Source organism: Clavelina lepadiformis, chromosome 6 (genome assembly GCF_947623445.1).
Source record: "Clavelina lepadiformis chromosome 6, kaClaLepa1.1, whole genome shotgun sequence".
Taxonomy (NCBI): Eukaryota; Metazoa; Chordata; class Ascidiacea; order Aplousobranchia; family Clavelinidae; genus Clavelina; species Clavelina lepadiformis.
Window position 1 is genome coordinate 117,201 of NC_135245.1, and position 27,308 is coordinate 144,508.

At 37.9% G+C, this 27,308-nt stretch overlaps 4 protein-coding genes across 5 annotated transcripts; 2 read left to right on the forward strand and 2 right to left on the reverse strand.

Moving 5' to 3' along the window:
• Nucleotides 1-4: 4 nt before the first annotated feature.
• Nucleotides 5-6,107, reverse strand: LOC143461847 (uncharacterized). Its single transcript, XM_076959751.1, has 2 exons — nt 1,280-6,107; nt 5-1,183 (listed from the first exon to the last, which is right to left on the reverse strand). Exons 1-2 carry the CDS (start codon nt 3,527-3,529, stop codon nt 962-964), a joined length of 2,472 nt encoding a protein of 823 aa, XP_076815866.1. The 5' UTR covers nt 3,530-6,107; the 3' UTR covers nt 5-961.
• A 686-nt stretch (nt 6,108-6,793) lies between these two features.
• Nucleotides 6,794-12,108, forward strand: LOC143461848 (uncharacterized). Its single transcript, XM_076959752.1, has 11 exons — nt 6,794-8,088; nt 8,410-8,548; nt 8,646-8,840; nt 9,035-9,192; nt 9,916-10,108; nt 10,173-10,327; nt 10,393-10,518; nt 10,695-11,246; nt 11,307-11,470; nt 11,586-11,705; nt 11,844-12,108. The coding sequence occupies exons 1-11, from the start codon at nt 7,998-8,000 to the stop codon at nt 11,964-11,966; spliced, it is 2,016 nt and encodes a 671-aa protein (XP_076815867.1). The 5' UTR covers nt 6,794-7,997; the 3' UTR covers nt 11,967-12,108.
• A 4,492-nt stretch (nt 12,109-16,600) lies between these two features.
• On the forward strand, nt 16,601-18,537 carry LOC143461854 (large ribosomal subunit protein uL14m-like). Of its 2 annotated transcripts, none has more exons than XM_076959759.1 (2): nt 16,601-16,834; nt 17,874-18,537. In XM_076959759.1, the coding sequence occupies exons 1-2, from the start codon at nt 16,761-16,763 to the stop codon at nt 18,394-18,396; spliced, it is 597 nt and encodes a 198-aa protein (XP_076815874.1). In that variant the 5' UTR covers nt 16,601-16,760; the 3' UTR covers nt 18,397-18,537. The 2 variants fall into 2 exon arrangements, with proteins under 2 accessions (XP_076815874.1, XP_076815875.1); XM_076959760.1 differs by lacking the exon at nt 16,601-16,834 and adding an exon at nt 16,844-17,040.
• Nucleotides 18,538-18,904: 367 nt separating this feature from the next.
• LOC143461849 (ATPase WRNIP1-like) lies at nt 18,905-21,448 on the reverse strand. Its single transcript, XM_076959753.1, has 5 exons — nt 19,870-21,448; nt 19,654-19,809; nt 19,355-19,434; nt 19,166-19,282; nt 18,905-19,104 (listed from the first exon to the last, which is right to left on the reverse strand). The coding sequence occupies exons 1-5, from the start codon at nt 20,960-20,962 to the stop codon at nt 18,964-18,966; spliced, it is 1,587 nt and encodes a 528-aa protein (XP_076815868.1). The 5' UTR covers nt 20,963-21,448; the 3' UTR covers nt 18,905-18,963.
• Between the last annotated feature and the right edge of the window lie 5,860 nt (nt 21,449-27,308).

Below are 27,308 nucleotides of genomic sequence, written 5' to 3' on the forward strand. Positions count from 1 at the left end.
TCACCTTGAAGTAAAACATAATTAAAAAAACTCAAACTGCATTTTCATGAATATTTCCATCACCCGACAATATAGGAACAAAAAATCTGAATTGGGCGAAAAAACTCCACGATTTTACCCAAATTATATTGGCAAGCAGCAACGCAACGAAACAAGATAAAATAAGCAGAAAATTCAACTTTCACTTTGTGACAAGCGAACCAAGCCACAACACAGAATAATTTTGAAGAAGTTTGATGTTTAGTAAAATGGAAAAGCTGTTTAGTTAAACCAAATAAGCGAAGAGATTTCCCAATGAAATACACATTTCATCAAAAAACAACCACATTTTTCAATCATCGTCATCATTATTACAGCTCAATGTTGCTTACAAAATCATTGAAGTGAATTTAGCACAAATTTCTCAGGGCAAGTCTAAAAGAAATTAATCTGAGAACTCATGTTATGTCTGGTTGTCCACGTTTGGCCAAGTCAAGACCTGGTCAAGATCATGAAGTGTAAGCCAGACAATATTCATGATTGGAACTATTTACTGACTCACCACAAATTTTGGCTAAATTTTTGGCATTTTTGACGACGGTTTTGTAGTTTGCTTAAAAAAATTCAAAGCTGGCTGATCCCAAGGTGGATTTACTAAGCAGATTCTATTGTATTAGTATTAGATGTAAGCACATAAAATTTTGTAAATGCAAATATACAGAATTCTTGCATAAGAATGCTCACTGTCACTAAATAATGACACAACAAAATAAAATACACTCTTAAAATATTGATATCTTATGACAAGATCCCCACAATGCTATGACAGGAGTGTTGACAAAACTGGAAAATTTCACTCTTTACGATCCAAGCCTGTCCGACAAATCAAAGCCAACTATGATTCATTTTTCTTCTTGAAACACCGATTTGCGCCGTGCAGCTGAAAATTGACAAAATTATGATGAAAGATCCTTCTGAAGATTTAGGTTAGTTGAGCCTCGATTGCATCAACATCCAAAGATTTCAGATCCCGAGCTTTTGGCTTTTTTTCAAGGTTGAGATCATTATCTTCAGCATCCTTCTTCCTTTTATCTTCGTCTCCTTGAATATCAACATTCTTTAAATCTACTCCAACATCTTCAAGGTTTTCTTTCTTCTTAGGATCTTCATCTTTTGTATCTTCTTCCCCATCACCTCTTGCAACCTGTGACAAGAAATACCATTGTTGAAATGCAAACAATAAACCAAGTCATGGACAGACGCAGACAACAAACGAGTTGATATTACAAAATATAAACACCTTGTTTTCCTCATCAGGACCTTTAAGATCTCTGGGATCACGTCGATCTTCTTCTGCTGCTTTTCCACCATGCACTGGCTCAGCAACTTTAAGGGCCTGATCTTCTTTCAGCTTCTCTTTTGATCTTTTAACTTTATTCTCGTCATCTGGTGGCAAAACATCAACCTGCTTGGCAGGTTCTTCTTTATGAACATCCTTCCGCACATCTACATCGGAGGAGGGCTCTTTTCGTTTTTCATCCTGCAATGTTAGATCTGATGCCAAATCCGTTTCCGCAGGCTTTCTTGCTTTTTCCACGGGATCAGCAGCTTCCTCTTCAGCTTTCAAGTCACCTTCCAACTTACCTCCGCCTTCCTCTGCAGTTTTAGCGGGATCTTTTCGGTGTTGATCCTCAAGAGCTTTAATTAACTTCTCCTGCTTCTCCAAAAGCTCGTGCTGCTTCTTCTGCTGCTCTCTGATCTTATCCAGCAGTTCATTTTCATCAACACTATTGTCAGTCTTCCGAACATCTTCCTTCTTCACGGCAAGTTCTTCTGCATGGTCCATATTTCCACGAGAATCGTTCTCTTCAACGTTTTCTTCTGCAGTTTCCACCTGATTGGGATTTATATTATCAGATTGCAAATCTTTTTCAGGCAATATGTTTTGCACTTCTTGATCCATTGTATCCGGAACATCACGTTCCAGATCTTTCTTGTCATCAGGGTCATCTTCCTTGTCCTCTATGCTATTATGTTGTTTAGGGTCATTTCTATCCTCAGCAAAATCTCTTTCCTCCTGTGCAGGTTTCATTGCGATGGAGTCAGGTTTATCATTTGCACCATCATTTGCAACCTCCTGAGCGACTTCTTTTCCATCTTTCAATTCTTCCAGATCAGGAGGAAGAGGATTTGCCGGCTCATGTCGATGCTCATTATCCACAACTTCTGCCAACGGAGGTTTCGTTGGTTCTGGAATAATTTCATCAACCTTCTCTCCAGCTTCCTTCAGAAACTGCTCATGCGGAACGATGACAACATCTCCTTTCACAGGAAGATTTTGCTTGGGAGCGAGGTACGATTGATTTATGGCTGAGTATACGTTTGAGTAGGTGCAAACTACTAGCAGGATACATCCTATTCCGAGAACAAACTTTGATATATTCGTGTCACCTTTCGGGGAAGCTTTTGAGAAAATTATCCCAGGAAATATAAAACAAATAAAAGATCCCATTGTTGCACCTGTCAAGCCCAAGATAGTTTCCACATTTGGAATAAAAACTGCCACCATCATAGTAGACAAGACGATGCAAAGGGTGATGGCTTTAAATGTGAATGGTTCGATGTAGGTGGTTGTTGCTATTCCATCACCGGGTTGTTTGCTGAAGAATAGTGTATGGATGCTCTGCCTGCATGGAAATATCATTAAAGGAAACCCGACCACAACTGAAACAGCAAAACCAAGTTTAATTAACTCCAGCATGACATTCGGAGAAAAGTTTTTTAAGACATTTCCTTCAACCTGGTCAAGAAAGCTCTGGTAACCAAGGATAGCAACCATGCAGTAGACTGAAGTAACAATCTTCAAAGAAGTTACAACAATATTTTCCATTCTCATTATCGACACATTTTCAAGTGAATCATAGACAACAAATAACTGGCACTGGCAGGCATAGGCGAGTCCAAATATTGGCAAACATTGAAAGACACCTGATGGCTTGAAAAGTTCTATTTTATGGATCCAATCAAACGTAAGAAGTCCACTACTCAGTGAATTGGCGAACATGACGCAGACAAAGATGCAGTAAAATATGAGAGAAAAAAATCCAATAAAACCTAGCACAGATAAGTTCTTCATTAGACCCAGTGGAAGAGCAACACATAAAGCACAGAACACAATCGCGTATGTTCTCAACTGAATTGCACTTGCTCCAACAAAATTGGACAAAATTTGAGTTGCTAAATCACCAATGATAACATAAAAGGCAACACAAGTACCCAGCATTAGTCCAATCATGCTCAATTCAACAAGAAACTTTCCACTCGGACCAATTGTATAAAACGCCAAATATTCATATGTTCGTCTTTTTTTATAAACTGCTGATTGCACCAACATGTTGCAGGATATATAGGTGAGCCAAGACATTCCGATGAGAAGGCCCAGCCCAAGAAGTAAGCCGCATTTCTTCATGCAAAACGGCATCGCAAGGACACTGACACCGATGATGCTGTTGACAAGATTGGTCACGTAAGGCGCGTTACTCTCCATCATAAACAACAACTAGAGAGAGCAATGAAATGAGTCAACCTGGTGAAACAACTGAAGTTTTATTATCTATGCTCGGCCCTAAACTTATAGCCTATAATTTCATTTATAACTTTTCAAACTTAAGTTGAACCAGAATTTATTATTATTCACAGACACAATCTGTATTTCTCCTAGGGCTGGGAATTTACCCAATTACCACATTGCATTAGTGGCAGCGATTGAAAGCAGTAAACTGTCATAGTCACTAAACGGAAGCCACATTGTTAATTTCAAACAAACCTACTGTTTAATCCAAGGAAGCATATTAAAAGTATTGTATCGGCAACATATGTCATGCTACCTTGAAATTTTATCAGAAAAACAAACTATTTAAGCCTGAAAATGATTGACAGAGCAGCATATTTCGACAAGTCCATGGATTACCCAAACTTTTTTCTCCAAATTCTTTCCTACATGTACATTTTTTTCGGCTAATAAAATGTTCAGCAACTAGCTATTGCCTGCCGGGTAATTACCCCAGCCCTAATTTCACCAACAATAAACCAAACAATAACCCACTGTGAGCTGGATTGAAATGAATGGCATTTTTAACTAAACATTTTGCGTGCTGAAATACAGGCTTCAATTCTCTATTTATTTATGATAACTTGGCAATCAACTGATCGTCTTTAACCTATTTGTCTATTACAGATCAGTTTGAACATGAAGAGTTTAACACGCTACATGGCGAAGAGGTTCACTCACGCATGTGCCGCACTTTCCACTACGAGCAGTAAGAAAACTTAGTGGAACAAATTGTAGGTAGATTTAGACTGAAATATATGTTTGCAATTTGTAAGTTGATTAGGTTAAGGTTAATTTCAACTTGGGCTCCGTTGTAAAACGTTTAAACTAATATAAGTCACTCAAAGTAGCAACCGAAAAAATATTATTACACAAATATATTATCAATGATATATAATTATTATTTATTGTGAGCCTCACTGGCAAGTAGAGCATTTCTCGACGAGAAATTGTGCATGAAAAGAAGCAAATTCTGGAGTAATGGAATTCACTGAAGCTTCAATTCTTTGTTTATTGAATAGAAATTGGCATTCAAACAAGATATTTTGTTTGTTTGTTGTAAAACGGCGTGAAGACAAAAACTTCTGTGTGGACGTTGATAAATTTCATGCGTGCAGCTGCCACACTTTCCACCAGTGGCTTAGGCAAGAAGGGGGTTTTGGAAGTTACAACCCCCACTTTGGGATGTGTGTGTGCCTCATCATAAAGATAATAAAAATTCTTCACATGTTGTCAAAAAATGTCCAGTATTTTGTGTCTGCTGCTTCCTAGTTTTTTATTTTAGAATAAATTGTCTTATATACTCTTTGCTGCAACAATTGAATTAACGGATGCAAGGCATTTTAAAAGGTCTTTTACACAGATCAGAGTTAGGTAACGAACACAGTGGAAAGTGTGGCATCTGCACAGTGCACACACAAGATTGATCAACATGCACACCACACATTCTACTCATCACGTCGATTTATAGCAAATAAACAAAAAAATGGTTGTCTGTAACTGTAATGGCATAAAAAATTTAGTTGACAATTGGCAATTTTTTCGAAAGAAAAGCAAGTAAAAGAGGATTCGTGTATGCACCATGACTCCCGTTATCTAGGTTCAATTCTTAATCTTGATATCTTTTAAAATCACTTAAAGTAGACATTGCGTTCCATTCATACCCATGATATCATACCTATGATATCATATCGATTATCACAAGTTAGAAAGCACTCAGTTACATCATAATAAGTCTTTGTTTGTTTACAAACACAATGCATACAAAATTGAAAGTGGACTTACAAGGTGGTGTTTAAATTTATTAATCGGAAGTTTTGTAACCAGTATAGATGATTAAGGCGGGGGCTGATGGGGTTGCAGCCCCAGGTCAACCTGAATACAAACGCGTTGATAAAAAGTAAGCATGTTTACCCCAAAAGTCTGTAGGTGCGTGGTTTGCTTGTCAAATTTTTATTTGATTGACTTGCAGTCAGGCAAGTCCTGAATGGCAAAATGCAAACAAGCATGAAATCTACAGTAAGCCTTTGCAGTATTACAGTATAAAAGTAATGGTAGAATAAAGTAGCACTTCAAAAGTTAACTACAAATTATTTCTAACTGCTGACACCACTATTTCACCACCAAAAATCCTGCGCTCAAAGCTAATTTTTAAAGTTTTTTGTTAACCTAACTTAAATACTATAACATACTAACCTAAATCTACCTTCTAATCTAAGTTTAACTCCAATAAAACCTAAAATAGCCAAAATCAACTTTTTGCATTGCTTTTCTGCTAACCTAACCGCCTATCTTTAATAAGACCACGGTAAAGCCAACCCGAATTTTTCGTTTGTATCGTCTCGTCTACAATTCGTGGCTTGTAACAAAATTACTTCAAACAAAGCTGGAAGTAAAAAAAACGGCAAAATATGCATCAGTTGACGACAAAACATCCTAATTCAAAAATATTTGGCTTATCTTGCCAGTTCATCTTTAAATTCCATACAAATATTTCGTATAGGCCTAGTATCTTCAATATGTTGCTAAATTAATCGCTAGCGGTAATAAAAAACGACTCCGCGTAGACAAAACAAAAAAAATTTCCACACGCTTGTTCATCTATCGCTCTAAAATAAATAATTACAAAATTTGCTGGCATTATTTTTCATTTTATACTCAAACTAATTAGCGACTTAACTTTGGTCCTCATAGCTCACAAACGGTCGCTTGCATCGATAAGGACAAAACTATGCATGAAATATAACGGCTCGAAAAATCACTTTCCGCAAAAAATATTCAAAAAAGTTTTCATGATATCTGTTTATCAACCAATCTAGATTAAAAAAATTTAATTTGCTGGCATTGTTTTTCATTTCATATTCAAACTAATTGCCGTTTTGTCTTTGGTTCCCACCGTTCGCCTTTATTTGCATCGACAAGGACCAAATTATGCGTCAAATTTAACGGCACAAAAAATCACTTTTCGCAAAATTATTTGAATACTTTTTTATTTCACTTCAATAATATACTGCACAATACCACCAAAACAGATTTAAAATAATGATGTGAATACAGTTCCTGATGTCGGTGCTCTTGAGCTCCATCACGTGGCTTTGCCTTACTTTGGCAAACATAACCTCAAGAGGGCGTTTATCGTGCCAGAAATTATAGTTGTTTTCTCCACAGCACACACCTTTCTCGAATTAAGTTTTCCCGTGAAACATGTAAATGTGAGCAATCCTTAAGATACCGTAAAGCGGCAATTTCTAATGGGAAGTTTTTTTCAGGACAACTCGATCATATTGAGTTATTATAGACGGAGTAATCGGCGTGGAAACAATAAAACGTAAATATAAAAATAACGTGAACGAATGTTGGCAATTGACAAAGTATTTTTAGCAAAACATGCTCTAGAAGTGAATAAATACCCGGCAAGAAGAATTCATTTTACAGTTACAGCCCAGGGTGCATCTATTGGCACGAAAACAGCAGCTGCAGTTCATATTGGCAATTGGCCGCAGTAAGAAGGGTAATGAATGGATGAATGCAACAGCAAGAAACAAAGTTATAGTATATGTTGCCTGTGTGGGACGAACGAGAGAAGGAAATTGTTTAATAGAAAGCGATCACTTTTGGAGTTGGTGTAAAATTTAAAACAAACCAACGATTCGAGCTAATCCCAATCCTGCAGCATTTCTCGTGAATAGAAATACACACATAGCATGAGTCTATTGGTCATTATTTATCTTGCTTTCAACGGCATGGCGCTTCTCATCAGCTTCAATCTTAGTTAAGTAAATGACTTAGCGACAACGTACATTCTCCGAAATGTTCAATCATGGTGGAATCAGTATTTCAAGTGACGTGTGCTTAATAATCGCAATTATTACAATTGCCTTTAAAATAGCGAACGGGTCATGCGCGAAATGCAATTGCAAGAATGGAGACCTCAAACGGCCCTAAGTAGCCGACAGGTTTTTGCATGAGCGTTTTCACACTGCAGGAGTCGCATCTTGTTGTCAACACGAGCTCGGTTTACGATTTAATTAATCAGCTCGGTTTGACGTGAACTTTTAAAATAGCTCCTAGGCATGAAATTATTTTTCCTATTTCTTTTTTATGACGTCTTAAGCTATTGTGACCGCGTTGCTTTATATGACGTTAATGAAAAGAAAGTTTTCGAAACCAAACAACGGCGACATTTATTTTTGCGGCCAGAATAGAGGAAGTGACGATTGGAGGAGATTTCGACATCATAATGGCATTTTACCTCAGCCTGCCTATGAGTGTTTTGGAATTGTGCCATTGCAAGCTTCCTCAAATTAATTGAATAAAAAAGTATTCTGGAATTATTCTTTTCTTTCGCTTATTGAGGTTTCGAGCGGTATAGAGTGTACAGTACAATACAATAACATACAGTATAGAGATGATAGCGGCCGATATAAGTGCGTGCAACTGCTCAGCCATAACCTATAGCTTCAACCTCATTTCAACGCCCCTGCCTCTGTACTTGGACGGTAAGTTTCGTTATCACTGAACTATTTTGCAGGAATAAATCGCTTCTCATTATTCAGTTATTTCTGCTGATTCCCGGTAAAACAAGAAAGTGTTTAATTTCAATGTGAGCTTAATTTTTGTTGTTGTGAAACTTTGTTAGAACTAAATTTGCCAAATTTAATGGAAAACTGCATTTTGCTGCTGAAACATGTAAGATGGACAATGAATTAATCTTAACAATTTAAACAGCGATGAAAAGCGTGAAATATCGCGATGTGACTTGGTGGTTTTGTGCACCCTGACACGGCAGTCACGTTAATACGCGACATGTTTTCCTGCAGGTTTGAAATTTTGCGAATGCTCCGAGTTTTTCAAAGAATGCGAGGATCGTGATCAAGCAATCACCCCTTACCACCGGCTCGTTTACGACAAATTCTGTTCTCCTTCGAAATTCGATCAAATCTGCGACGACGCCGAGAGGTACAACGCTTACACTGATGACCTCATACTCGAGTTTAGTTAACAACTCAGCTTTTGTCATGTCCAGTGACGTATAACCCGGTTATTTTTATGCAAGTGACTTATCCCATTTTGATGACGTGGCTCGTATGTGTGGGCAAGTCTTGCAATATAACCGTGACGTGGAATACGATGATTGGTTGATTGGCTGGTCTCCGTTTTGCCCAACTTACGCGTTTGGTGCTAGCAAAAGTTATTATGATGTCGATCCCGCCATGACGTCACCGTACAACAACATGCCGAGCGTGTGTAGGTGAGTAGCGATCGCGCATTGATCTTTGTGTGGATCCACTTTGGCCGACCCCGATCCCAATCCACCATCCCCCTCCTTGTGGACCCGTATTCATCCGCGATTAGGCGATTTTGACCTACTTGGCCCGATCCTTCACACGTGATGGTTTTTACTTTTTGTTCAGCATGGCCTCAAATGTTTGTTTTATCTTTCAGGAGCTTGACGCTTTTTGCGATTTCTTTGTTTTATTTCCTCTGTATTGCGATTGTATTCGCCAACGTCACAGTGCTGATGGTGGTGCGGCGCGACAAATACTTTCACTCACCCTACGGATACTTTAAAGCGTCGATTGCCGTCGCTGACTTGTTGGTTGGTGAGTTTTGTGTTGACGTCAGCTCGTCTGAGGGCGACACCGACACGCGCTCTAGCACATCAGCACGTAATAATAATAATTAATCATTTTGAATAGAGCACTCCTTCGTGAACTCCTAAACGCGTCGATTGCACGTTTTAATCAGTGGTTGATGTGATTTTATTTGCAATGCGACACCATAATTGCTACCAACATTATTTTTATTCGGATTCAGAGATAATTATTGTAATCACGACAAAGAACTGACTGATAGTCATTATATTTATATAGAGACCGAATGACTTGACAGAAAATATCTGACTCCTATATTTTGATGTGGTTTCTGGTTGCTGATTCGAGGCTATGACACTCTAAGATCTTATTTTTGGTTCACGCGTCTCGCTTCTGACACGTTTATTTCACATAAATTAATTAGTCACAAGAGAAATTGTCAGGTCTGCGCCATTAATTACATTTCAAATGACGCTGGCTGGGAAATTTCAAGAAAATACCTCGCACCGAGTCATTAAAATGGTAATTGCGTCACCGCCCTACATGGGCGAGAAATCTTTCAAGTTTTGTCGAAAGCAATTTTTTAAAGTTGAATAGTTTTATAAAATTACTTTCTGACAAATAGCAAAACAAATCTTTTCAGCTAATTTTGCTTGAGGAGATCGCTAATAACCGTCGTAATTACTTCAAACTTTATCAAGCACGAAGCTTTTTTTATTTCTTAACTGACAGGGTTGCTGGTTGTCCCCTCCTTGATCTATCATCTTCATTGGATAACTTTTGCGCCAAGACCATTCAGATCGCCCGGAACAATTTCCAGGAGCGTCTACGAAAGCCGGGAACCGTTTTACGTCACAATCGGGTTCTTTACAATTCTAACCCTCAGTAACTCTGTTTATTGCCTTGTCGCCTCCAGCCTGGACAGGTATGATGCTGGGACTATTCTTCTCATAAAGAAGTTTTGTGACGCAACAATGAAAGTTTTGCAGATACTTTTCGATCACGAGACCATTTAGCTACGAAGCAAAAAAGCTTCTGACCAAAAAAAGAGCATTGTGCGTCATAATGGTAATCTGGTTGTTGTCATCAGGACTTGCCATCTTTCCTATTGCGTCATCATCCACCACCTACGGCGTTGTTTCGGGTAAATTGCTATTATTTTTGATATGTTAAAAACTTCTCACTAAAGGGGATTACCCTTATATTCAGCAAGTTTTGTGCTGGCGACGGAGAAGGTTGAAATATCGTTGACGTCAGTACCGACGTTTTCGTGGAAAGGTTTTTTTAATGTGACATCATCAGCGAGTGACGTCGATGGCAATGAAACGATGAAAAGTGAGTTACAACCACGTGACAGTAAAATGGTCGAAATAAAATGAAAGATTATTAAATCGGATTTTCCGTCTTGAAGGAAACGATAATGACTTTGAGAACATGATTTTAACCTAATCACTACTTCTGTCAAATGCCATATAGGTTAGTTATATGTCGCTATTATATAATTACTCCAGAAAACTACACCCAACTGTACAACTTAACATCAGAGGAAATGACGTCAATCAACCTTCGTCATTTCCGGGCGTCGTTAAGCTCTCGGGGGATGTATTTGATCCTGTCCATGTATTTCCTCTGCTTGATCGTTCCCCTCATCTTTGTGCTGATCGTCAACTGCTGCCTCGTTCGATCTTTCAAGCGGCAGAAGAAGAAAAACAATTTTTCCGCTTACAAACGCCACTCGGTCGACCCCAGGAATCGAGGTCAGAGTCTTAGCGGCGCCACAATCAGTTCATCACAGTGTGTTACGTCATCCAGCTCGATATCTAGTCTCAAATCAGCGCTGGCTGATGACGAGAGGAAGGCGGGAATCCAAAAACTTGAAGATCACGTGATTACAAAGCTGAGTAGTGGAAATTTTTTGACAATTCCACATCCTGTCCACCACGGACGCCGCGCCATGTCGGTGGCAATTCCAACATGTCCGATCAGAAACGAGAACAGCCCAAGACCGTCCATTATGGTGCCGGTAGATGGCGCAAGCAGGAACAAGAACCTTGCAATGGAAGGTGAGGATAGTTTTAAATTTTGAAACGGGGTCAATTGACAACATGTTTTCACCTTTGAAGAGGATGTGACGAAACGAATGTCCAGAATAATCCGACGAATGGTGATCGCTTTCACAATTGGGGTTCTCCCGGCCATACTCAGTCTGGTCACTCACATTATTTTTGCAAATCAAACCGACGTTTACTCAGCAGAGCGTTACTCAATTCCTTTAAAGTTATTCCAGGTAACTCTACGGGGCTGCTGACGACAGCGGACAGAACCTCGTAATGAAAACGATTTGCTTAAAATATCGAGGGTACACGATGACGTTGATTAGGTCTGTTGTGTTCTCGTTTCAGAATTCATTTGCCTTTATTGCTTCTGTGTTCTTGTATGGAAACAGCTTAGTCAACTGCGTCATTTACACCTTGCTGGGGAGCAGGTTTCGAAAAACAGCGAAGAGAGTTTACAGCATCAAGGTAAGGTACAAGCATGCGAGTGAACTTCACTTAGAAAGATGCCACAGTTATATTTTTGGGAAACTACTGGAGGGGAATCTCCCACTGCAGATACAAGTATATGCCCGCGATTCATCAAACCTAATTTATGATTTTCAGTTTTCAACGAAAGTAAACACTATAAGGGACGCACTACAGCGCATCTCGTTCACATTTGAACGCAAATCTTCGGAGGAGAGCAACAGCAGCAGTATTCCAAGGATTGTGGAGGGTCAAGTTTGATGTTTTCCTCTGCTCTGGTCTCGACCAACTGTGTGTTTCAAACTTTTCTTCATGTGCAAGAAATTACAATTGATTTTATAATAATCATGGGTTTTTGACATCGAAGATTTTCTGGCTCTGATAAAATTAATTTTATACAAAGTTTACAAAAAGTGAATAATCATAGAATTCGAAAACAAAATGCAGCAACAAATTCTGTCAAAATTATTCTTCAATATATTGTTATGAGCGTGGAAGCGTCAAAAAGTATTCGCGGAAATATTGATTTAAACTGAAACTAATCACACACTAACTTCAACCTAATCCATGTTTATGACTTAATTATATTCAAACCATAATTCAACTAATAGGCCTATAAACGAAATTTAATTCCTTTTCTTTTTTTCTTCCAACCCAGCTGCCTTAAACCGCGTAATTCAACTGAAATTGAGCTCAGCAAGTTGCCCAAAAAAATCCTTCAGTTTGAACGAATTTCCAAATTGAAATGATGACGTCAGTATAGAAATACTGAATTTGTAAAGTAAATTGCGTGAGAAACTTGCGTTGGCATTTGCGGCAAATATTGCGTTGGTGGACAACCCCTTTATGGAATCCTTAGTAAGAAAAGAAGTAAATAAAATAAAACTAAATGATCGAAAGGCATAGAAACATCATTATCTCCGTTATAGTGCAGGCATAAACAAATGTGCTTCTCATATGTTGCGTAACACGCAGGTGTCAAGAAGGGTCAACAGCAATGCGATTATAGGAATTGCATGACTCTTAAATATGAAAACCGGGTTCGATTCCTAGTGGTGCTATCGTTGTAATACTGTCGCGTAAGGTATCGGCAGCGCTTGATTTTGTTCAGCGGCCCTGAATAACCCAGTTCCAAATTCGGTCAATAATTTACACAATAAAATAAAAAAATGTCTCAAGCTGTAGCCTCCCCATCATAACTGGCACCATCATAACTGGCACCAGCGCCAGCTCGGTAATCGGGAGCTGTGAAGAACCATCAATGAGGTTAAGTTATAGGCCTACAGTAGACTGTGATGCCAAGATATCATATCATTCTCCGACAGCGAACAGCAACAGCAGAGTCAACGAATAAGTGTTGCTCATATATTTGAAAGCTATCACAAAAATAGGCAATAGCTTCACTAAAATCTCTAAAATGCGGGATAAGTTAGATATTGTATACGGTATAAGAGCCTATAAGTATGTGTTGTAGCCAACGTTCCCTCTAATTTTTCACGAGTCTGAGCAAACACACTAACTCCCTGAGCGGTCTCTTGGACCACTGTGAGTAACCTCAGACGCACTGTGGTCATTATTATGCGTTTATTTCATTTTTAATTCAGGTTGGATTTTTTTCTTGTGTGCAGCACAGATTTTCTGTGCGCGGAGACCGTGTCAGCAGTGCGCATTTGCGCACGCGCGCATTTGCGCACGCGCGCAGCTTAGAGCGAACATTGGTTGTAGCTATAAAACTACTGTCCACGTGAAGGGGACAACTGCGCCCTCAAATGACAGGTTGGAGACCATTTTACAACGAAGAACAAAATAAATGGAATGAAAGAACAATCTCAAAACGACTTTTCACCAACACTTGCAGTCGGATTCACTCAAACACTTTCAGCACCGATGGGAAGAGATGGAAGAGAAGGGAAACTGTTTCGTGCAACCGGCGTCATCACAGTGAAATGAGAAAAAACGCAGTGACTGGAAATAATCAATTGCTGGATGAAGTAATGTGCAAGAAAGTGAGATTAAACGGCATTACAGGCGATTGAGCCGAAGAAAGCAAACTTAATAAATAAAATAAAAATCCTGCATCAGTAGTGAAGTTATGAACATGCAGAAAAGACCAAACATGAAACAAATGCAGCCTACAAACAAGTCGCAACCACATTGGTACAAAAAGAACTCAGTGTCGGGAAGGTTAGCCTACGATGAACGACCCAGGCCTGGCAATGAAGCACAGGCACAAGTGAAAGAAACTAAAGATCAAAACTCATTGTGTAACAGCTATAAAAACAAAACTAAGGCCTTCGAGTGCAGAGTGGGAATCAAGATAACATCCTTTATGCATATTTGGAATTAAAGACTTGGAGCAATGATTCATTTGTTTACGCAGGTTTTTTAAAGTTTCACTTTGGCGACCGCTAAAAAGTTTTAAGAGAGCGTAGTTATGCTTTCTATATTATGCAATTTAGGGAAATGAACTGAAATTAAATATTACTGCCTAAACGAATTATTTATTAATAATTATACATTATTTCTTATTTACAGTGCACATTTTACAAAACGGCTTTTAGTAAAGTGAAATTCGCCGCCGAACATCGATTAAAGATAAACCAAACCACAACTCACTGATAACAAATTTTTAGTTAGCAAGTTTAAAACTGAAATATTTTCCTTTAAAATCAGCACCATCCATGCGATGCGTTCCTTTCAAATAAAAAGTTGGTTTGAAACACGTTTTCCCAAAAAACGTCGAAATGCTTAGCCAAAACATTGTATGCCAAACGTCATAAATATGCCAACGTTGAAGAGTTTGGCAGGAAAATATCAATATGACAACCCTGTGCGTGATAAGATTGCCTATTCCCATACGTCATCGCCGTTTTCTTTTCCTTTTTATGCCTGAATAAAAGATGAGTTTAACGTACAGTGGCAGAGTAAGTTGTAGCCACGATAAAACGAAGGTAATGATTACACCGAACCACCAATAGGTTGCCTTTAATTGGAACAAGGGGCGAGCTAATACTCCAGCTTATGCGGTAATTGCTAATTTTCTGCTGTATTTGCAAAAAAACTATTTTTGAGAGACCATTGGAGAATTTCAAGGGACGTTTCGGACGTTGCTACTCGAACTTCAGCTTCTTTTATTTCAACCCAGATACAATTTCATAATTTTCCCACAACTGCTATTTAAAGCAAGTCCAATTTTTCTAAACTTTTCCCGTCAGACAACTTTACCGTCACCATTGGTGAAGGAACCGGTAAATTGCCCGCCATTTTGTATTCCCTGGGCCTGGTGCTCGCAAAAGCTTAGCGAATGAAAAAGGGCTGTCACCATGTTTTATTATTGTCCTCTTTCTTGGTGCTCGGAGTTTGCAAACTAAACTGGTTACGATTGAGGCACAAGCAAGGCCACATACAATTGCCACATAATCGTGGTAACCGTCACATAAGTCATAACATTGTGGCATTTGTAATGATACAAGTTGTGCATATTATTAAGAAAGTTGTACTGTCTTTGGTTAGTCATCTTATTCAAACATTTAGGCTAATTCTTAAAAACGTAAATAGTTTCCGTATTTCAATCAATAGATGGTTTTGGGAAATGCTTTTCAAGTGCTTGTAGTGCATTTGGAGTGTTACGAAGTTATAAGTGTTCTTGTGACATAGTTTTGTGACGTAAGTAGTGTTGTCAAATTGTTGCTGGTTAGAAAGGAGTTTTTTTGTAGCACGTCGATTTGTAGAAGGGGCGACCTTAGCTGATTGGCTGTAGCAAAAGGATAACTAGAATTGACTTTGGTTTAATCGTTCTCTTCTGAAAAAAAGCTCTTTTTTGGGGAAAATCTGGGTTTATGAAAATGTCTATTTCACAAGTGTGTTTTTGGGAATGACATAATAATTTCTTCTGACGTGATTGCTACCACATTTTGGAATAAAATAATTTGGACTTTGAGTTGTGTTGAACGTTGTGCTGACTTAAAGAAGCAAGAAGAAATAACATAAGCAACGGAGTCAAAAGTAAAATAAACAAAAGGAGTTCTAAACGAGCAATTAAAGCCTTTGGCTTTGTGTCGTCCAAAAACATTAATATAATCCCAACCATCGCCACAACATAGAAATAAACTGTACTGTAAAGCAATCACACAAATACTTTTCACATCCACTGATGTACAGCATTTAACAGTATTGTAATGACTCGAGTCACGTTTTTTGATGACTCGGTTTGACTCAAGTCAAAAGTCCTAAATGATTCGACTTAGATTGAGTCAAAGTCCAGAATTACCTGAATCACGTTATGACGATTGTGACGGCTAGAAAGGACACTTTATGTATCAAAAATGGAGCATTTTCAAAAATATTACATCTCTTCGTAAAGAATATCAACCAGACTAATTTGTTGACAGTTATTACCTTTTAGCAACCAATTTAACGCAACGCATAATGTGACGTCAAAATAATTTTTACGTTGCAAGGTATTGACTCGAATCACAATTTAAATTGACTCGATATGAGTCGAGTCACAACTCTAAATGACTCGAGTCAGAAAGAAATGACTTGGTTACAACTCTGGCAATGATTGCTTAAACACACCACCTGTTCGTCTGTTAATTAAGTTTTTTTACTTATGTTGTATAGATTTAACTATTTATGGGTTAGTGGCCGTGCTAGTTGTTACCAGCAAACATAACCTTAATTATTTTTGAGCACATTTTAAGCCTTTTTGGTTTTGTCAAATTTCCCGTTCATTGTTAATAACAACTGGTCCGTGCTGGTAACAACTGGCTTGATTTTTTCGACCCCACCGCGCCTTTGACGAAAAATAAAATGATTGATTGATGCAAACATTCTTATGCGTCGTATTTTTCTAACACGCCACATGTCTAAGTGAGGCCAATTTGCACACGCCAGCTTCTCTGGAATGAGTTGTTCGTGGCCGTAGGTGCAGCGCAATAGTCGAAACTGGAAAGTAAACTTTCTTGGCTAGGTCTCACTCTCAGGTATTCGAAGGTGCGGTTACCGCCAGCTGTTTCCATAGACTTGATCACAGGGTTTATGTCGTAGGTTAGGATGGAAATTTTGTTGAGGAACTTCTGTTTATTCAGCTCTGCTTCCGTGCATCCTCGTTCCCTTCGTTTGCAGAGGTTCTGTTTTTCACTGACTGCATTGATACTGTATGATGCGCACACTACAAAGTTTGCATTGTGCGTGATATAATAGTTGCTCATTTTGACGACGTTCGTCTTGTTTATTTTTTGCCAGACTGTATTTTTAGAAAAAAACAAAGTTTCTTTTTTGACAGAATCTTCAGTGCAGAAAATATGCACAGTAAGAGCGCAACCACTTCAAGGTGTGGGTTTTGATCCTTTAACAAGCCCCTGTATGTTATATACATGTATGGTATGCCACTAAAATATGTGGAAATTTTCATGGTTTAACCTGCACACCATTTCTTTTTTCATTCGTTTTGATTGCACTGAGGATTTCTGACCCAAAAACAGCAAACTTTCCAATTTGACTTTTTATGAGCTTCAGTGCCGCACTCCTGCTTTATTTTGCACTTAATGACTCGGACAAAACTTCTGTGCACTCAATTTAAAGACTGAAAAATGTTTTTCACAGAAAGCTGATTTATAAATGCACAAATTTCCTGATGCAAAATTGCCATTTTGCAATATTTTCTATATGTATTATTACATTAGCAGTGTGTTTGTGTGACACAAATTTTGGCATTACATTTGATTTATTGGCATATTCATCTAGCGCAATGAAAACAAACTTTCTAAGAGAAACTCATCTGGGTGAAACCTTTTTAATTCCACGCCAAAACAGTTGCAATTTTGAAAAAGAACCTAAGTGGGTTGATAATTTCTATGGTTAACTTTATATCGACAATAGAAAAAAAATTGCCACTAAAAATGGTGGCCATAATTTGGGAAGGATTTATTATAACTTGGCATGCTTTGTTGGCTCTGTAGCAATATGGTTAGAGCACTGTTTCAGATTTGAGCAATTCGCTGTACCAGATATAAAATAAAAAACCTAATAAAATTGTTTATCCATCTGATATATGCATTGAGGTAAAAGGATAAACATTGGTCACACACTTTGCAAACTTTCCAGTCTGAGCATTGATTGTTCAAAACAAGATTTTACAACAATAAGGTTGCATTGTATTTCTAGGTTTGCATTCAGCACCACGCAGTGCAGTTGGCTTCCAGACCGCATGCGTTACGACAACCAAACATTTTACGACAATGTACAAATTGGGTACAAGCGAGGACACAGCAACATCCGCAACCGTGACAGAGACATTAAGAAATTGCAGACGAGAGCTCTCCAAAAATTGACCAGAGTTCGTATTGTTGACAACGGTCCAACTGCGTTACAGCCGGTAATACGTTCCGCTAGGATCATTGAGATCTACACGAAGACAAAAAGACACGTTGGGGGGGTTGGTGATTTGTGCCTCATCACCAAGAATGGAGCCATGAAGAGAGCATTCATTGTGGGACAGAGGCAGAGCATGGGAATATTGAAAGCAAGAATGGATTCAAATAATGTCATAATTTTGGATAAAGATGGAAATCCTGAGGGAACAAGAATCACCGTTCCGATCCCGGCTTGGTTGCGTGGTTACGATCCAAAAAAGAAACATCCCATATCAATGTCTAAACTGGTTGCAATTGCCAGTTCATTTGTTTAAAGATATTCTTGTGGCTAGAAAACTGCCGCAGTTTCTTCATTTTAAATTTTGCCCAAACATTGTTTAACGATGTGCGTCTTTGCGTAGTAAAACATCTCTGTAATAACATTGAAATATTTCAAGTACATTTTTTTATGAGCTGGCTTATGCTTAGCAGTCTGCTAAAATTATCAATTTTACAAAGAGAGCAAGGATAAAGTATCAACAATATTAAGATTATTACTATAAAGGACTATATTATTATTACTCGAGGATATTATTTTCAAGACAGATGCATGTATTTGTGTAAATACAGATACAATAGAAAGAAAAAACATTAGATTCTCTTAAATAATGGAAACTGAGTTTATGAGTTGCGTTAGGTAGAACAGCCGGTAAGATTCTATCATAGTATTCCTTAGTTGATGCCATCACCACATAGTTGGCTGTAATTAATCATTGATAAAGTTGAAGCACAGCTGACTGGAAAACAAGCTCCATGTCAAAATACTAAGCCCTTGCGTCAATACATGGTCGCAGCGGAAATTTTTATTACAAGTCAGAATGGAGACATTTTGTGAAGAGAAATCATCCAGTGACAAAGAAATTAACGCCTTTAAGTTCAGCGGGAAGATAAGTTTGGTCGGGGTCGTATTCATATTTGTATCCAGCCCCATAACCGAGGTCCTTCATCAGTTTCGTTGATGCATTTCTTAAATGTAACGGAACCTAACATAGAAATCAATGTCATGCTACCGGGAATATCAAGGAGAAAACGTTGAACACTTACACTTGGAATAGCTCCCTTGCAATCTTTTATACATGATTTTGCCTTTTCTAGGGCCAAATATGCTTCGACTGATTTTGGTGCACGAGACAGATAAACAACACATTGCGCAAGTGAAGCCTGTTAATGGAAACAATACACCAGTGATTAGTGTGTGCTTTGCAAATAGAACTGGATAAATTAAGCTCTTACATCACATTCAGGAAGCCCTATGTAGATGACTGCATGGTAGGTAGAGACTGCCAGGTTTAAAGCATTTGAATCAGCAAGACCTGAAAAATATTTTCAAGGAAATTAATTATTTGATATTTATTGGAATGTAGGTACAAAAAATCTCAAGCCAGGACACCAGCCATTAAAAGCAACCACATAACACCAGTCAAGGTAATATTAAAAATACACAAAACAAATTGAGCATGACAACCCTGCAACACAAAAAGCAAAATAAGTTTGACAAAAAATTTTCCTGGAGCTGAAGTGAATGATCTCACCAACGTCTTCACTTGCGATTCGAATCAACCTCCTGGCAATGAACTTTGGATCCTCACCTCCAACAATCATGCGCGTCAGCCAATACAGAGCCGCGTTGTCATCACCGCCACGGATAGACTTATGCAGGGCGGATATTACTTCATAGTGTTGGTCACCTGTAATATTCTTATTTGTACACCTCAATTATATGATTCAGAGTTACAACATGCTTCTACCCGAACGATCGTAAAGCACGTGACTTCTTTCCAAACTTTTATTGATGAGAGCATCATCAATGACTTGTTTTCCGTCACTTGATTTCAAGGATTCAACGGCGATTTGCAGTCCATTAAGGGCAGTGCGAGCATCACCGTCACACACATTTGCCAGTAGTTGAAGTGCTGACTGATAAATCACAATCTCCTTATCGCTCCCCGTATCGATCTCGTCGGTTGTAAGTTTGTGAGAGATCACATCAGCATTTGGAAGAAGCATTTTGACTGCTCTTGTAAGAACAGACTCAACATCTGATGGTGACAGCTTGTTAAGCACAACCACCCTGCACCTGCTCAGGAGAGCTGAATTGAGGGAAAATGACGGGTTCTCTGTGGTGGCCCCTAGAAGAACGATCGTCCCATTTTCAACGTGGGGCAAAAATGTGTCTTGTTGAAGCTTATTAAATCTATGGATTTCATCAATGAACAATATTGTTCTACGTTGAAACATTTTTTTTTCATTTGCTGCCACTCTAATGATGGCCTGCACGTCAGCTTTGCCTGTATTTGTGGCAGACAACTTCACAAACCGAACAGGATTCTTATTGGGTGAAGCGCGAGCTTTGCAGGCAATAATATTTGCCAACGTGGTCTTCCCACATCCTGGAGGTCCCCAAAATATCATCGATGGAGTGATGTTGTTGTTGATCAACTGAAAAAGAGAAGTCTCTCTTCCAACCACCTTGACCTGACCTACAAATTCTTCCAACGTGGCAGGCCGGGCCATCTCAGCCAGAGGTCGGGGAAATCCTGTGGTTTGCAACTTGCTGGTTGTTGAAACGTTCAGAGTGTTCGGACCATGACAGCCCACGCCTGCATTCTTGCTCGATGTTTCTGCCTCCTCTTTCTTGCCCAACTTTCTAGAATTAGGGAATTGGCTCCATGGTGAAGATCTTTTAAGAAGATTTGGTGCACTTGTTTTCTCAGTGGCATGCCCACTACTGGTCTCATTACTTTTTGTTCCATTGCAATGTTGCACGTGACTGAAAATAAGAGGAGATGAAAAGTGTTTAAAGCACATGGGGCATTTTACAGCATTTGCTCTCTCCGACATTCTGACAAAATATTGGGATGTTTCTTTTTATTCCTTTGCCTTTACTTATTTTTTTTAAATCCAATAAGTTGAGCAAACTGGTCGGTTTGATTCTGGCGATCTTTGAGATCACTGGAAGACAATCTCTGTCCCTTCAGTATTTCTTGAGATATTTGGCTTTGGACAGACTCTTGAGTAACATAAGCATACGAGATTACACCAACCAAAGTTATTGGAACTGCTGCTCTCAGAAATTCTGCAAGTCCCATTTTAGAAAAATCACAAATTGGTTCCTAGAGTTAACAGTCATAGATGTTGCAAAATATCTGAAGATCACAATTTTATTCGATAAATCGTTGTAAGGTTCACATTCTCTTCAACCTCTATATTCTTTGAAATAAAGTCTTAACAGGGTGACCAGTCAATCAAGGTCGAAAATGTGGCACGCGTCAACCACGTGCGCGCCACACTTTATCATCAGACAAGGCAAACTAAAACTAGCATGTATGAGTGATCAGCATTCTTTGAACTATGCTGGGTTGTCGGGGCAGAAGCCCGACTGGAAAGTCTAACAGCAGTTACTATCACGCGCCACATTTTTATGCCTAGTGGCGCGGGAAATTGTCGGTGTCGTCACCAATGCTGGCGCGTATTGCGAGTAAGTCGCATGTGTCGCGTTACATCATAAAGTTATGCTTCAAGTAAAATATGAAACAGGATATAGTTTGGCGCTCTTAAGGTTAACTTTATATTTCTCAACACGAGCTTTCGCAAGCATAACTTTGCTTCTTCGGGTGTACTCTGAAAAAAACGTATAATGTAAGCATGCATGCATGTATGTATGCTGGTAACATTCGTAATCTAACAAGCTAAACCTACCAATTGTAGGCCTATAAAGAAAGTAAAAATTTTTGAAGAATTAATAAGATTAAAGAAAAAAGCAACGAATCCTTCTTTCGAGTTACAGTAGGTGTGACTATTTCTATTGCACAGTGTGCCATAGGCGTTTAGGCTTACTTTGCGCACATACAGTAACAGAAATAATAAAATTACCACGGAATAGGATGTGAAAGTATATTTGGCAGACAGGTATGTGTATTTGCATAAATAGGAATACTTATAAGTGCACGTGCAAATAAACATGGCTGACCAAACTAAAATGCTCAGCACATAAGCCTACCTGGAATTTCACTAAAAAACATCAACCTTGTTATGCTCATATAAAAGATGTATATACGTGTCATAATCAATTTATACGTGATCAAATATTAATAGCCTACACCAGTGTTGTAATAACTCGAGAAACTGACTGGACTCGATTCATATTTTTTGATGACTCAACTTAAAATGACTCTAGTTACGTTATGACAATGGTGACGGCAAGAAGGATAACTTTCGGTAACAAAAACGGATATCTTTCTAAAACCTTGCAACTCCCTGGAAAAACTATCTACCAGATAAGTTTGTACACATTTATGAAGTCATATTAACCAATTTCATGCAAAGCAAAATGTGACGTGAAAATAGTTTTTACGTTAAAGGCATTGACTTAACTTGATTAGAGTTGTAAAGGAATGATTGGTTGTTGTTGTTGTTGAACTTGACTGTTCCAGTCACTCCAATACAATGTTCGTTTGTCCTAATGTTTATGGCGCTCGATGATAAATGAGCCTCAAGGTCGTTAATTGCTTTATCAACCCTAGACCGATTGTTCAGCTAAAAGCTGATTGTCTTGTGAAGCCGACAAGCAAAGTTGTCTAACTTGACACTGAACTTCTTTAATTTGTATTCATCAGTAGATTGCACAAGAATGTTGATTGTATAAACTGGTTATATTGTTTCTTGTTTAAACGATTACAAATTGACAGAACATTGGCACATCAACAGCATTTCATTCAACAGTTAATACTACCGTATAGCATTTAGACTAGTAGACTTCAGCTATTTTCAACTGTATTAAGTTACTGGTTGCTGGTAATTCTTAATGCAACTGTACGACTTTTTACAGCAGGCCAAAATACATATGAAAAAAGGCATGACGAAATATGATCGCATAAGTTGCAGCGGCAATCAGGAAACTGTCGTGACGTAGAGTTAAACTTTACTGATACGTCACTTAACGACGAGAATTCTATGTTTTACACAATTTTATATTACATTAATTCATAATATTATCACAGAGTCACAACTCAAAATGACTCGAGTCAGAAAAAAATGACTTGGTTACAACTCTGCAAATTAAAATGATATTTATAAACTTCATATGAATGAATAAGTGAAGAGAAAACAAATTTCGGTTACTTTGTTCACGACAACTATTTTATGGATCGGTCAAGTTGTCGTCGTAACTGATGTTGAAGATGTTTTCTTGACTTAATTTGTTTCAGCAGGATGAGTTAACTTTGCGTGTTCACGATCGGAAAACAAATAAGCTTAATATCCAAAATTTATTTAGATAATCCAGTAATGCAAATCCTTAATCCAACAAACTATTCGACATATTGGAACAAAATTTTGGATTTCTCTGCCTAATGATTCGAAACTTTTGGAAAATAAGACAATTTCTTATCAAAATTAAAAAGTTATTTTGCTTCATCATCACACTGCGTGACACTATGCGACAATTGCAATTATGCGCTGTGTGAATCTGCACTCCAGCACCAAGCACTTTCGTACATTTTATTGCACTATGCACTTGTTTTTCTCTTTATTATTTACATATTTTCAATTGTATTTCACTAATGGATGTTTATTGGCTTTAAGTCAAATTCTGTTATTGAGTGTAGGCAGCATTTAGTAATACTGGAACTGTAATTATATTGACGAGGTTTCACTGAATTTTTAAAAACAGTTCACTTGCTTTATTTTTCTTTAAACTTCAAAATAGTTAGCCTAAAGCTTTCCTCAACCACATGCCACAAAATTTGTTGCTGCCAAACTCTAGACATAGGCAGTAAGCATCCAGCATGCGCACGGCAAGTAGGCTACCTTTCGATAAAGCACTTTGATAAGATTGTGATAAATATATCACTTAATATAATATAAAATTGTGTACGACATAGAATTCTCGTCTATCGAATCAGCGAAGCATAACACTGCGTGACGTAATCGATGCTTCCCTCTTACTGTGCGTGCATTTTGATTCATTCAGTCCCTTTTGGTTTCTACGTTCAACGCCGCAACATGTCTTTGTGCTGTTGCTGTCACAGTGTTCTATCTTGATGTATTCGTTCAAAGAAGCTTCAAATATAATCAGATTATACAGTAGTCATTCCTGTGTCATTATTGCTGAAGTCTATCAAAGTTCACTGTTAAGTTATACACAAGGAAACAGACTTTGTAGTGTAAGTGGGTAAACCTTACAGGCAAAGGGATCAATATACCACTTTTCATTACAAAATGGTGCCCCGAGTGAGGACGAATTGACGATAAAAAAAAAGACATTTCCATTACAAGTGTGGTGGAGCCGAAATCGCTGAGAACTACGCTTTTCTTTTTTGAGCAACCTATGAACAATTAAATTTGAGGTTGAGAGAAGTCTAGTGATCTCAGACTAGAAGTTTCGAAGATATGTATCGTCTAAAACCCATGCAACACTCATTGGATCCAGCCAACGGACATCTCGACAATATGACATTCGAACAAATGAACTACAACGACGGTGACGAAGAATCGCCTGGACTTGTTCAACCAACTTCAAATGCAAGAATGACCGACGAACAAAGCACTCCAGTGAAAACACTTTGTCGGTATTTGGACATTCAGTAATGATTTTTGTTTGTTTTTTTCTCTATATAGTATATATCATAGCGTTATTGTGTAGTTTACCTTAATTGATGGTGGCTTAGTTGCCATACTCTCTAACGGTTCAGCAATGCCGGAGAGAAATTTTTCTTTGTGTTAATTTGTTATGCTTTAAAACATAGCGGTTGTTTTCGAAGGTTAAACAAATGCCCAAGGCTAACACCGATACACTATGTTGAATGTCAATTACAATACGTATTTGACTAATTTTATATATATGTTTCGTAATACGCGTATTTCCAAGTGAAATATTCACACAGCTATACTGGTAAAACCAGATGCTGAAATCGCGTGAGCATAAGAGAATTTTGTACTATAAGTTGCTTACGGAAATCGGCGTCACGACATGTGAGATGAAAAATTTGCCGACGTTTCCTCATTTTGCTATCCTGCGCAAAGAAACCGCAGCTAGCATACGCGTGATGTGTCAAATGACATCCTGCGTTCTGTTTTCTGTTTAAAGTCGTGACATAGTCTAAATGTCATCATTGTTTGTTTTGTATACTAATTTTGCCTTATGTGTTACAGAAAACATATTACTATCTTTTTGCGAATGTACTGCCAATATGAATTGTATTGTAACTATGTTTCAACGTTTATTGTTATGTGATCTACATTTAACGTGTTATATTGACTTTTGTTATCAACACTATTGTTTTAATTATTGTTCACCGAGAATTGTTTTTATCATGATCAGAAAATATCGTGAGTTTTTTCAAAACTTACGAAATTTTCTTGCGGAAGGTTATGTGATAAATATATCACTTAATATAATATAAAATTGTGTACGACATAGAATTCTCGTCTATCGAATCAGCGAAGCATAACACTGCGTGACGTAATCGATGCTTCCCTCTTACTGTGCGTGCATTTTGATTCATTCAGTCCCTTTTGGTTTTTACGTTCAACGCCGCAACATGTCTTTGTGCTGTTGCTGTCACAATGTTCTATCTTGATTTGTTCGTTCAATGAAACTCCAATATAACCAGATTATACAGTTGTCGAGGTGTACAATTGATTCTAAGATTAAGAGAAGCGAAACAACGACCTGAGACTCATTTATTATCGAGGACTACAATTCAACAGACAAACATTGTAATTGAAGTGGTCATCCTTACAGGATAAGTAACGATAAACAACCATTTCATTACAAGATGATGTTATTGGAAATTTTAAATCGGATTAAGAAAACTAAGGTACCTGTGCTTAATAAGGCCCGGTCCCAAATAAGGCCCATTGCTCATATTTCGCAAACCCGTGCAAAATAAATGAAAAATTGTAACCCTATATAAAAACTAATATAAATTCATGATGGTTTACCAGATTTCATCCTTGTCACGTGATCAACCGATTCGCTAGAGCACAACAAAAATTTGATATTTGCAGTTAAGGTGGTTTTGTTAATTTATAAAAAAAGTAAGTGAGAATTTGGCCGGTTAAATGAACTGTTGTCAGCCGGTTGAAGTTTTCATGTAACAACCAACTTAGTATTGAAAAGGATAATGCACTTTTTTTTGCTAAAATTTTTCTGATAATAAAAATGTGACATTTTTTTCGTGGATGCCACATGCGCCTAATAAGGCCCATGCAAGATGCTTGGCTAATTGATTTCCAGACTTCAAGAGTGGTTCCAGTCATCAGTTGGCAAGTTGTTACGGTTACTTTTTTTTTTTCAACCCACGTTTGTTGGTCGTTGTCTTACACAAATTGGTGGTTTTATTTGCTTAATACGATTTTTCAGCTATGTTTTGAATCAAAATACTCACAAAATTGGTGGGCCTTATTAGGAGCCTATGCTCCTAATAAGGCCCATTTTTTGAAATTTTTAATTTCTTTATAAAAATTTTTTGGGGATTGTCAGATATTGTGGTTTCAATATGTTGTAGTCATATACCCTTACTAATAGAATACGATTTTTCAGTCTATTCTCATTTGTGGTTCTTGAGTTATTTTCAAAAAAGTGTTAGGTGGGCCTTAATTGGTACAGGTACCTTATACGTCAGTCTGTTTATTTATTAACTTGTAAACTTACAACACTTATTACACAACTATTTCGGATAATTACTGCAATTACTGCAGATCGTTTTTAAATATTTTCAAAATAAAAGACTGGAACCAGTTACTGGATTGAAACGTCACCACCAGCACCACTCAAGTCTTTAGTTTCGGACCAGGAGGAGTTTTCTTTCAGCAATACCATCTATTGGACAGCATTGGCATCTTTTTCCGTACATCACTGAAGATGTACCAGAGATTTTTCCATCTTGCAACGAGCAGTATTTTTATCACATCTTCCAAAGAATATTTATCATTGCTGTACAAACTCGGGCTAATCAACAACGCCCTTCCTTAGTGCTATGGCAACCAAAAATTGGGCTCTTGCCCGGGATGGGGTTTATTTTACAGTGGGTTTCTTTTCCCATCTACTGATGTACAGTATTGAAGCAATTTTCATTCATCAGTTGCTTGAACACACCACCTGCTTGTCTGCTTAATTTTTGCTTTTTCAACTTATGTTTTATGGATTTAACTAATTATAGGTTTAGTGGTCGTGCTACTTGTT

What these genes read in the sequence shown, in the direction of transcription:
- LOC143461847 (XM_076959751.1), bottom strand. Translation starts at nt 3,529, where the DNA reads ATGATGGAGAGTAACGCGCCTTACGTGACCAATCTTGTCAACAGCATC. An exon ending in GTCCTGATGAGGAAAACAAG is followed by an intron (nt 1,184 to 1,279) that starts GTGTTTATATTT and finishes TTCTTGTCACAG; the next exon opens with GTTGCAAGAGGTGATGGGGA.
- LOC143461848 (XM_076959752.1), top strand. Translation starts at nt 7,998, where the DNA reads ATGATAGCGGCCGATATAAGTGCGTGCAACTGCTCAGCCATAACCTAT. An exon ending in ATCTGCGACGACGCCGAGAG is followed by an intron (nt 8,549 to 8,645) that starts GTACAACGCTTA and finishes TTTTTATGCAAG; the next exon opens with TGACTTATCCCATTTTGATG. An exon ending in CAAGAACCTTGCAATGGAAG is followed by an intron (nt 11,247 to 11,306) that starts GTGAGGATAGTT and finishes TCACCTTTGAAG; the next exon opens with AGGATGTGACGAAACGAATG.
- LOC143461854 (XM_076959759.1), top strand. Translation starts at nt 16,761, where the DNA reads ATGGAAATTTTGTTGAGGAACTTCTGTTTATTCAGCTCTGCTTCCGTG. An exon ending in CGTTCCCTTCGTTTGCAGAG is followed by an intron (nt 16,835 to 17,873) that starts GTTCTGTTTTTC and finishes TTGTATTTCTAG; the next exon opens with GTTTGCATTCAGCACCACGC.
- LOC143461849 (XM_076959753.1), bottom strand. Translation starts at nt 20,962, where the DNA reads ATGTCGGAGAGAGCAAATGCTGTAAAATGCCCCATGTGCTTTAAACAC. An exon ending in AATCGCAAGTGAAGACGTTG is followed by an intron (nt 19,435 to 19,653) that starts GTGAGATCATTC and finishes AATATTTTTCAG; the next exon opens with GTCTTGCTGATTCAAATGCT. An exon ending in TAGGGCTTCCTGAATGTGAT is followed by an intron (nt 19,283 to 19,354) that starts GTAAGAGCTTAA and finishes TTCCATTAACAG; the next exon opens with GCTTCACTTGCGCAATGTGT.